This window comes from Tupaia chinensis, unplaced genomic scaffold, assembly GCF_000334495.1.
Source record: "Tupaia chinensis unplaced genomic scaffold, TupChi_1.0 Scaffold144952_1, whole genome shotgun sequence".
NCBI classification, from domain to species: Eukaryota; Metazoa; Chordata; class Mammalia; order Scandentia; family Tupaiidae; genus Tupaia; species Tupaia belangeri.
Window position 1 is genome coordinate 4,623,819 of NW_006204812.1, and position 10,768 is coordinate 4,634,586.

Here is a 10,768-nt window from a genome sequence, read left to right on the forward strand (position 1 = left end):
CGGCAGCGTGTTGGCTGGGGCTGGCTCCCAGAAGACTATCGCTCAGGACAAAGATGTGAACATCGTGCAGTTTTACACACCATTTGGTGAGGTAGAGGAATGAAAGTCTTTTCTCTTTACCTTTCATTTAAATATACAGTGAGTAAGGAAGGGAAGAGAAGAATGGAAGAAAGGTATAAACTTGCCACACTTTCTTTTAGGGACATTTTGAGTGACGATGAGACTTTGCATGTATATTAATGGCACCTTCATATAGTCTTCATTGTATTTTATCATGGGATTTATTTTATTATCAGCATATGTAAAAAAACCAGAAGTTTGACATAAGAAATCTTTATGATAAACTACAATAATATGTGTTTTTATTGCATAAAAACCTGTACCAATTGTGTCTGTGTGTGTGTACTCGGTTGTTGGGAAAGTCCTGATGCATTTTTGCTTAAAAATACATAGAAAAATAAGTCACGATTGTCCTGACAACCTAATATATATATTTAATTGCCAGAGGTGCATGTGCTTTCTAGAGAGACAGAGAAAGAGGGGGAAAAGCATCCTGCAATGGGGTGTGGTCATGCCACACTTGTTTCTCCTCCATTTCTTCTTCTTATCAGGATTTTGACCATACATACTCATGTGCCTGGCATGTTTTTCAAGTTGCCAGGGCTGGAACTATGGTTGGTCATGTGGAATTTGGTTCCCTTAACAGGCTATGAGGCTCGCCTGAGTTTTTAATATTTTAATACTAATATTTTTACATTTTTTTTGAGAGGTTTTTGCTATAGGGCACGTGTGCTTGCCAGAAAGATAGAAAGAGAAAGAGATACAGAAAGCAAGAAATCACCCCCCAGGAAGGATGGCCATGCCACAATCCTTTTTCCTCCATTCTCCTCTCGGGATCTTGGGCATGCACGCACACGTGCCCAGCGTGAGTTTAAGCCACAGGGTCCGGGGCTTGAACTACGATAGACTACATGGGAGTCCAGCGACATAGCCATTATGCCAACTGCTGGTTCCAGTTTTTGAACTCTTATTTCTCTGTGTCTGTATTTAATTTTCCTGCTATAGTACTCTTTTCAGAACTTCTTGAAGAGCTACTCTGGTGTTGGTAAGTTCTTTCAGGTTTTGTTTATTTGAGAATGTTCTTGTCTTTTCTTCCCACATGAAGGATAATCTTGCCGGTTACAGTATTCTTGGTTGAAATTGCTTTTCCCTTAACACTTTGAAATATTTTCCCATTCTTTCTTTGCTTGCATTGTCTCAGATGAGAGGTATGCTATAAGCCTGATGGGATATCCTTTGTAGGTAACTTGACATTTCTCTCTTGCCAGTCTTAGTAGCTTGTCTTTGTAGTTTTGGTCAATCTGACTATAATATGTCTTGGAGAAGATCTTCTTGGGTTGATTGTATTTGGGGTTCTTTGTATTTTTGGGGACTGGATCTTTGAATGCCTCTCTAGGTTTGGAAAGTTTTCTTCTAGGATTTTGTGGATAGATTATCAAAGCCCTTACGAGTCTCTTCGCCTTCTGGGGTTCCAATTATCTGGATGTTTGGATGTTTGATGGCATCAAGTATTTCTTTTATATTGTCCTCATCTTTTTGGCCAATTTTCTCAGTCTTCTTGGTGGATTTTTTTAGGCTAGCAATTCTATCTTCTACATCTGAGATTCAGTTTAATGTATGATCTAGTCTGCTTTTAATACTAAGGGAGGTTTTGACTTTTTGTATTATAGCCTTCATCTCTAACAGGGCCATTTGATTCCTTTATATGGTGTGTATTTCCTCTTTTAGATTTTGCAAGAATTTCCTCACCTCCTGGAAGTCATCAGCCCCTTTCTTCCTGCCTCTTCTGCTGTTCATTGTCTCTCTTCTCTTCTATCTTTGTTAGCTTTGTCACTATGAATATTCTAAATTCTTTATCTGACATTTCCATGAGTTTCATTATACTGTCTGGATGAAGAGGAGTTATTCTTTTCCCTTGGAGGAGAGGTATTTTCTTGCTTCCTCATATTTCTTATGACCCTGCAGTGTTTTCTGGTCATCTGATGGATGATGCGTTTCTTCCTAATTCTTGAAGTTCAATCTGAGCGTTCAGAGGCATGCAGGAAGAGGTGATCTACAATCTCTATTCCATTCTGTTTTTCACTCTTTGTGCATCAGATGCAGTGGGAATTGAGGGATATTCTGACTCTAATTGTATTCAGATGTTTGGATCCTGTTCACTTGGACCTGTCTAGGCCACTAGAAATGAATTCAGAGGGACAAGTCTTAGCAGAAGTTCTTCATTTTTAGTCCCTGAAAGCAGTATTTCACAGCTCAAGGTCAGTAGCCATTTCAAGATGGGCTCAGGTTTGTACTTTTCCCACTAGAAATGAATCTGGAGGGAGAAATCTCAGCAGAAATTCTTCATTTTTAATCCCTGAAAGCATTATTTTAGAGCTCAAGTTCAGTAGCCATCTCAGCTCATCTGAATGCTTTTGAATCAGTATCTCAAAGTAGGATGTACTGTAGAGGTAGGTGATTTATATAGTGTTAGCCACCATTGTTTCTGTTTCTTGTAAAAGCTAAGGAAAAGCAAAAACATAGCTTTCAAAGTTCCTAAATAATTAAAAATCTGTTCCAATTAGTCTATGTTCCAATTAGTTCTATGTTTGTAGCCTCTTTCTTAATTCACAATCTTTGATTATTTTTGTTGGTCACATTGGCTTATTTTATCACTATGTTGTTTTATTTACTTACTTTTGTTAGTTCAGCGGTCTCCAAGTAGAAAAACATGGATTCTAAGACCTATTTGTTTTATCTTGCAAAAGAATGTGCTCAGTGTTAAACTGAGAATTGTAAGTGGGTTTTGGTCCACTCGAAAGCAAAATTAGCATAGTCCTAATCACCTCTTAAGATCCCACCAGTTAGTATCATTACAGTAGCAGTTATATTTTAAAAAGAGTTTTGGAGGGACCGGCAGGTGGTGTGGTGGTTAAAGGCACTGGATTCCCACATGGCTGACTGCAGTTCGAGTCCTGGACCTAGTGGCTTACTTTCTCGCTTTCCCTTTCTCTCTCTCTTGTCTGGGGCCAAATTAAAAAGTAATAATAACAAATGGACTTAAATAAATACTTCTTAAAAACAAGAGTTTTGGAGGGGGCAAACATTCAAACCACAACAGTATTAAATTTGACTTTAGAGACTATCTGCTTAATAACAAGGGATACTAGTACAATTTATTGCAATTCTTGGGATTATCCTGTTTAGACAAATAAGTATAGATTAAAAATGTCTTTTCATGGCCACATTAAAAATGTATTTGCACTCATTCACTCATTAATTCAATCATAAAATGTACTAGCTAGTATGAAAAACTAGTTCAATGTCCAATACATTGTCTACTTAACAAGTATTTAAATATTTCTTAAATACCTGTTTACCAAGTGATCTATTAAGGGTTAGGGAGATAAATGTATGATACAGTTAGTACTCTCAAGGAGCTCACTGTCTAATTCTCTGCAACCAGCGAGGGAGGAAAGAAAGCAAAACTCATGGGGGAGTAATATTTGAGTTGTATCTAGAAGGATAAAAAGGAGCACTCAAGGAAGCCAAGAAACAATAAGGATGGATAAGTTCTGGGGGAAAAGGAGAAGATGATTTCAGGGGGAAGGGCTCTAATGTGGGCCAAAGGTCCAGAGGCCTTGTGAGTGAGCATAGAGTAATTATAGCCACATAGTGAGATATTAAGCAATAAAGATGTAGTTTTGGGCCAGATGGGAAAAAGGAATTCATTGTACTATGCCATCCTGAAGAAGGTGCTAGTAGGGAGCTAGTGATTTTCTAAAATTATTAACCCTTTTTAAAAACAGGGTAGATTATGACCAGATTTGTGTTCCAGAAAGCTAACTGTGACAGCAGAGAAGAGATTGAAATTGGGAGGTTAAGGGTGGGAATCAGAAAAGAATAGAAAGGTAAGACTTGAAGTTAGGAGACTGTTCCCATAGGCCAGTGAAGAAAAGAGGCAATTGTGGAGACTAGAAAGGAGTAAAAGTGACTGGCCTTGGTGACTAGTTGGTGAGGGTTCCCAGAGGAAGGAAAGACTTCAGGATTGAGTATACTAATACAGTATTTCATTGATTCTAAAGTGTACAGTTTTTGTAAGTTTATTATTGGGATGCATTTTATGATCCAAGTTGCCATATTTTAATTAGTAATGTGTTTTTTTCTTTTCTTAGCTGTGCATAAAAATAAAGATGCATATTTCAGTCCATGCCATCTTAGATTTGATGAAATTTGATATTGAATTCTTTGGGTAAAGTTTGCAAACTTCTAAACTGTGTGTGTTTTTCATTATATTGGGTCATTGGAAAAGTCATGATGCATCTTTGCATTTTTTTTCCCCAAAGTTTTACTTTTTAAATTTACTTATGGTTTACTTATTTATTTCTTTCATGAAAGAGGAAAGAGGAGAAAGAGAGAGAGAAGACAGGCATGACTAATGGTCCTTATGCCATGATCCACCCCCAGCTTCAGCCAGCCAGTGTCATTGGCATGCATGTGTGAACCCAGCATGTACAGGGAGAGCCTCCCACATGGCCTCACACTGTGGAGTGCTGTATCACTATTGCACCACCATGGCTGGCCACAAACTTTTACTGTAATCCTAAACATTGCTCACTATGTTCTTTGCCATTTGATGTTTTTTTTTTTTTTGGAGAGGTTTTTGCTATAGGGCGTGTGCACTCTCCAGACAGACAGAGACAGAGAGATAGAAAGTGAGAAATCACCCCCCAGAGGGGATGGCCACGCCGCAATCCCTTCTCCTCCATTCTCCTCTTGGGATCTTGGGCATGCATGCACACATGCCCGGTGTGAGTTTTAAGCCACCGGGTCCGGGACTCGAACCGCAGTCGACTACATGGGAGTCCAGCGACCTAGCCAGTACGCTAACTGCTGGTCCCCCATTTGATGTTTGATGTAAGAACTTTTCTTTTTTTTTTCACATCGTTTATTAATTTTTTTGTATTTTATTTAATTTTTTAAAAATATTAATTTTAATTATTATTTATACATCTAATCACTATAGATCATTTAGATTGTAAAGAGACTTTACCCACCATGGTACTGAGACTTTACCTCAGTCCAGTCCAGTTAAGAATACTATACACATCCTCATCAAAAATAATAAACCATATCTGTGTTCCACAAATGTCTTACCTCTCTATTTTCTTCCCCAAATTTCCTTTCCTACACTCTTCCCCTCCTATACTCTTTCCACTTTGGCTCTAGTGTCCGTAACAATTTTTAATGCTTGTATGTCCTCCAGTCTTTCAGTCTCTGCCATAGAGTGCAGACAGTTGGTATATGTTAAATGGAGACAGACAGTGTCTCTCTTTCATAGCCTGATTTGCTTCACTCAGCCACAAATCTTCCATATTTGTCTACTTTCTATCAAATTCTAGGACCTTATTGTTTTTTTATGGCTCAATAATATTCCATGGAATATATGTGCCACACTTTTTCAATCTGTTCATCCCTTTGTGGACATTTGGGTTGGCTCCATGTCTTAGCAATCATGAACAAGGCTGCAATGAATATAGATGTGCAGGTGCTTTTCCGACTGAGTGTTCTACTGTCCTTTGGGTAGATACCCAGGAGTGGAATTGCTGGATCATATGGTAGGTCTATTTGAAGGTCTTTGAGGAACCTCCATATTGTCCTCCACAGTGGCTGGACCAATTTACATTCCCACCAACAGTGTGGGAGTGTTCCTCTTTCACCGCATCCCCTCCAGCACTTATCTTTTTTTTTTTTTTTTAAATCTTTGCCATTCTAATTGGGGTTAGGTGGTATTACTTTCTTCAATTCTGTCTCTGTCTGCTCGTTTGTATATAGAAATGCTGTAGGCTTTTTAAAGTTAATATTGTATCCTGCTACTTTACTATATGCATTTATTACTTCAAGGAGTTTTTTCATGGATACTATTGGGTCTTATATGTAAACAATCATATCACCGGCAAACAGAGATCATTTCAGTTCTTCTTTCGCTATTGGAATCCCTTTTATTTCCTTCTCTTGTCTGATCGCATTGGCTAGGACTCCCAGTACTACACTGAATAGGAGTGGAGAAAGTGGGCAGCCTTGTCTTGTACCAATTTTTAGTGGAAAAGCTTTCAGCTTTTCCCCATTCAGTATAATGGTAGCTATAGGTTTCTCATAGATGGCTCTTCTTATGCTGAGAAACAATACTTCTATGCCAATTTTACTAAAAGTCTTAATCATGAAAGGATGTTATATTTTGTCAAATGTTTTTTCCGCAGCAATTGAAATGATCATATGGTTTTTATCTTTCTTTCTGTTAATATGGTTTATTACATTTATGGTTTTATGTATGTTGAATCACCCTTGCATCCCTGGAATAAAGCCTACCTGGTTGTGATGAATAGTCTTTTTTATATGCTGTTGAATACAGTTAGCAGGTATCTTGTTGAGAATTTTTGCATCTATGTTCATCAGAGATATAGGTCTGTGTCTATATTTGTAGATATAGGTCATAACCTTATCCGTTTTGGGAATGAGTGTAATGGAGGCGTCATAGAATGAGTTTGGAAGGGTTTCTTCCTTTTGGATCTCTAGAAACAGTGTGAGTAGGATGGGGGTTTCCTCTTTTTTTTTTTTAAAGTTTTGTAAAATTTAGCAATGAAGCCATTGGGACGTGGACTTTTCTTTGTTGGGAGGTTATTTATTATTGAATGAGATTCAATCTCATTGCTTGCTATAGGTCTACTCAGGCGTTCAGTGTCCTCTTGAGTCAATCTTGGTAAATTATACATCTCTAGGAATTTGTCCATCTCATCCATGTTTTCTTGTTTGTTGGCATATAGTCACTCATAGTATCCTCTAATGATGTTTTGTATTTCTGTTATGTTGGTTGTAATGTTGCCTGATTTCATTGCCAATTTGATGTATCTGGTTCCTTTCTCTCTTCTTCTTAATAAGTCTAGCTAATGGTGTGTCAATCTTTTTATCTTTTCAAAGAACCAGCTTTTCCTTTCATTTATTTTCTGTGTAACTTGCTTATTTTCTATTTCATTTATTTCTGCTCGAATCTTTATTATTTCTTTTCTCCTGGCATTTTTTTGGCTTTTTTGTTGTTGTTGTTGTTTTTCCAACTCCCTGAGGCATGATGTGAGGTTGTCCTTTTGCCACCTTTCCATCTTTTTCTTGTGCACACTAATTGCTATGAACTTCCCTCTTACAACTGCTTTTAGTGTCCCATAAATCATGGAAACTTGTGTACTCATTATCATTTATTTCCATGAATCTTTTTATTTCAGTTTTAATCTCTCCAGTAGTCATGAAGTCATTTAGAAGTAGGTTATTTAGTTTTCATGTATTTGTGTATTTTTGAGGGTTTTTCCTGAGATTAATATCAAGTTTAATTCCATCATGGTCAGACAAGATTTTGAATATAGTTTCTATGCCTTCGAATCTGTAAAGGCTGGTTTTGTGCTCTATCATGTGGTCAGTTTTTGAGAAAGTACCATGAGCAGCTGAGAAAAATATATATTTTGTGTTTTTTGGGTGGAAAATTCTATAGATATTTATCAAGTCCATCCAATTTATGGTATCATTTAGGTCCTGGATCTCTTTGCTTGTTTTTTGTCTCATTGACCTGTCTAAAGAAGGTAATGGGGTGTTGAGATCTCCAAGAATTATTATGTTACAGTCTATCTCTCCTTTTAGATCTTGCAGTCTTTCCTTTATATATTTGGGTGCTCCTAAGTTTAGTACATAGATATTTATAAGCATTTTATCTTCTTGGTGAATTAGCCCTTTTACTACTATATAATGCCCTTCTTTGTCCCTTCTTATGGTTTTCGTCTTAAAGTCTATTTTGTCCTTAATCAATATAGCGACTCCCACTTTTTTCTGGTTTCCATTTGCATGGAATACCTTTTTTCAGCCCTTTACTTTTAGTCTATGTTTGTCTTTATCCACGAGATGGGTTTCTTGTAGGCAGCAGATGGAGGGTTTCTGATTTTTAATCCAGTCTGCCAGTCTGTGTCCCTTGATAGGAGAATTTAATCCATTAACATTCAGCGTTATTGATATTTCCAGACTTGTCCCTAACATTAAGTTGGCCATATTCTTGGTTGTTTTTTGTTCTCTTCCTGCTGTCTGTCTCTGTTTAGTTTTCTTGGTATAGTACTTTCAGAATTTCTTGAAGAGCTGGTCTGGAGTTGGTAAATTCTATCAGGTTTTGTTTATCTGAGAGTGTTTTTATTTTCTTTTCCCATATGAAGGATAATCTTGCTGGGTAAAGTATTCTTGGTTGAAATTGCTTTTCATTTAATGCTTTGAGTATATTTCCCCATTCTTTCCTTGCTTGCATTGTGTCCAATAAGAGATCTGGTGTTAACCTGATGGGATAGCCTTTGTAAGTGATTTGACATTTCTCTCTTGCCAATCTTAGTATCGTGTCTTTGTCTGTCATTTTAGTCAATCTAATATAATGTGCCATGGAAAGGATCTTTTTGGATTGATTCTACCTGGGGTTCTTTGTATTTCTTGGGTCTGGATGTTTGAATTTCTCTCTAGACTTGGGATGTTTTCTTCCAGGATTTCATGGAATAGATTATCCATGCCCTTATTAGATCCTTCACTTTCTGGGATATTAATTATTGGGATATTTGAGAGTTTCATGGTATCTAGTATTTCTCGTATATTATGCTGTTTTCTGACTATTTTTGATAATTTTTTCTAAGTTAGAAGTTTTGTCTTCTACTTCCAAAATTCAAGCTTCTGCTTGGTCTAAGTTGCTTCTAATACTTTCAAGGGAAGTTTTAATTTCCTGTATTATAGCCTTCATGTCTAACAGTTCTGTTCGATTCTTTTTTATGGTGTCCAATTCTTCTTTCCTATCATGGAAGGACTTCCTCATCTCTTGGAGCTCAATGTCTCTTTTCTCTTGTATCTCATAGAATTTTATTACCATGAATATTCTAAATTCTTTCTCTGACATTTCAGTAATGTCCTCTAATATTTCCCTATGTGGAGATGAGTTACAGTGTTCCCTTGCTGGAGATGTATTACTTGATTCTCTGACCCTTAAGGCTCTTCTCTGAATTTTAGTCATTTGGTAATGTATTGACTTTTGCCTAACTTGTTGCAGAAGATTATGAAACTGATTTCCTGTGTTTCCCTTACTGTGAAATAATTCAGTGCAATATTCTCCCTTCTACTGTGTTCTCCAGTGTGGAAAATACAAGAGGAGTTTTGTAATCAGATTTATGAAGGGGAATTTCACTATTTTTGCAACCACTACTTGAGGTGCAAAGAATTCTCTAAAGCTCACAATGTTCAGAATTTAGATACCGTGCACCTAGTTGTCTCTAGGCAGTGGGTAAGGGCTGAGCAGTAAAACCAGGAGAGTAAGGTAAAACAAAAAGAGTAGGAAATAGAAAGAGGAAGAAAAGCGAAGAAAAAAGGAAGAAAGCACTACAAGAAAAAGGGGAAAAATAAAAAATCACATTACAGAAAATGAAATTGGGTTAAAAATGCAGGTGGAGGACCCTGGAGGCTTTCTGTCCTGACTAGCAGGGGAAGCCCTGGCTGGGGGGAGTATTTCACAGCCCTGAAGCTGAACCTAGAGGCCCAAGCAAGGCTGAGGTGGAGGACTCTGGAGGCTTTCTGTCCTGGCTAGCACTGGGGTCTGTGGAGGAGCCCTAGCTGGGGGAGTACTTCACAGCCCTGAAGCTGAACCCAAAGTCCCAACCCAGGCAGAGGTGGAGGACCCTGGAGGTTTTCTCTTCTTTGCATATGTTTTAAAATATGTTTTTAAAAGAATAGTAACCTTTCACAAAATGATTCGCATACCACTTTTTTGCTATAGGGTGCGTGTGCTCGCCAGACAGACAGAGAGAGACAGAGAAATAGAAAGCAAGAAATCAACCCCCAGGGGGGATGGCCACGCCGCAATCCCTTCTCCTCTGTTCTTCTCTCGGGATCTTGGGCACACACGCACACACGCCCGGCGTCCGGGACGCGAACCGTGGTCAACTACGTGGGAGTCCAGCAACATAGCCATTACGTTAACTGCTGGTCCTGACATACCACTTTTGATCTCTGTGAAATGATTGGTGATAATTTTTATTTGAGTTCATTGTAATAATTTAGGTTAAATATGCAATAATATATTTTTCAGCATCTGGGTACTTTGAAAGTTCCTGGAAAGCACATGTCTGCGCTATCTTGGGAAGGAGGTGGACTGAAAATTGCACTAGCTGTTGATTCCCATATATATTTTGCAAATATTCAACCTGAATCTTGTTATAGCTTTAAGTATATGCATAGTTATTTGTTTTAGAGAACAGAAGGATGGGACCAACAGTTGGCATAATGGCTATGTCACTGGACTCCCATGTAGTCGATTGCAGTTCAAGTCCCATACCTGGTGGCTTAAACTCATGCTGGGGGCATGTGCGTGTGTGCCCAAGATCCCAAGAGTAGAATGGAGGAGAAGGGATTGTGGCATGGCCATCTCTCTGGGGAATGATTTCTTGCTTTCTGTCTCTCTGTCTTTTTGGTGAGCGCACAATGGTGAGCACATGCGCCCTATAGCAAAAACCTCTCCAAAAAAAAGAAGAAAGAAACTAACAGAAGGAAATTGTGTGTGTGTGTGTGTGTGTGTGTGTGTGTGTGTTTGTGTGTGTGTGTGTGTGGAGACCTTAGAACTAGTAAACTTTTCTAGAATACTGTAGTAAATCAACTCCATAAGTCAGGGTTT

At 38.0% G+C, this 10,768-nt stretch overlaps 1 protein-coding gene across 1 annotated transcript in view; it reads left to right on the plus strand.

Annotated features, from left to right (window-relative positions):
• Positions 1–10,768, plus strand: part of WDR35 (WD repeat domain 35) — a 101,433-nt gene that overhangs the window by 22,895 nt on the left and 67,770 nt on the right. Inside the window, 2 exon segments of the mRNA XM_014583870.2 lie at positions 1–91; positions 10,187–10,305. The exon segment at positions 1–91 is cut by the window's left edge and continues 50 nt beyond it. Of these exon segments, the coding sequence (XP_014439356.1) occupies positions 1–91; positions 10,187–10,305 (210 nt within the window).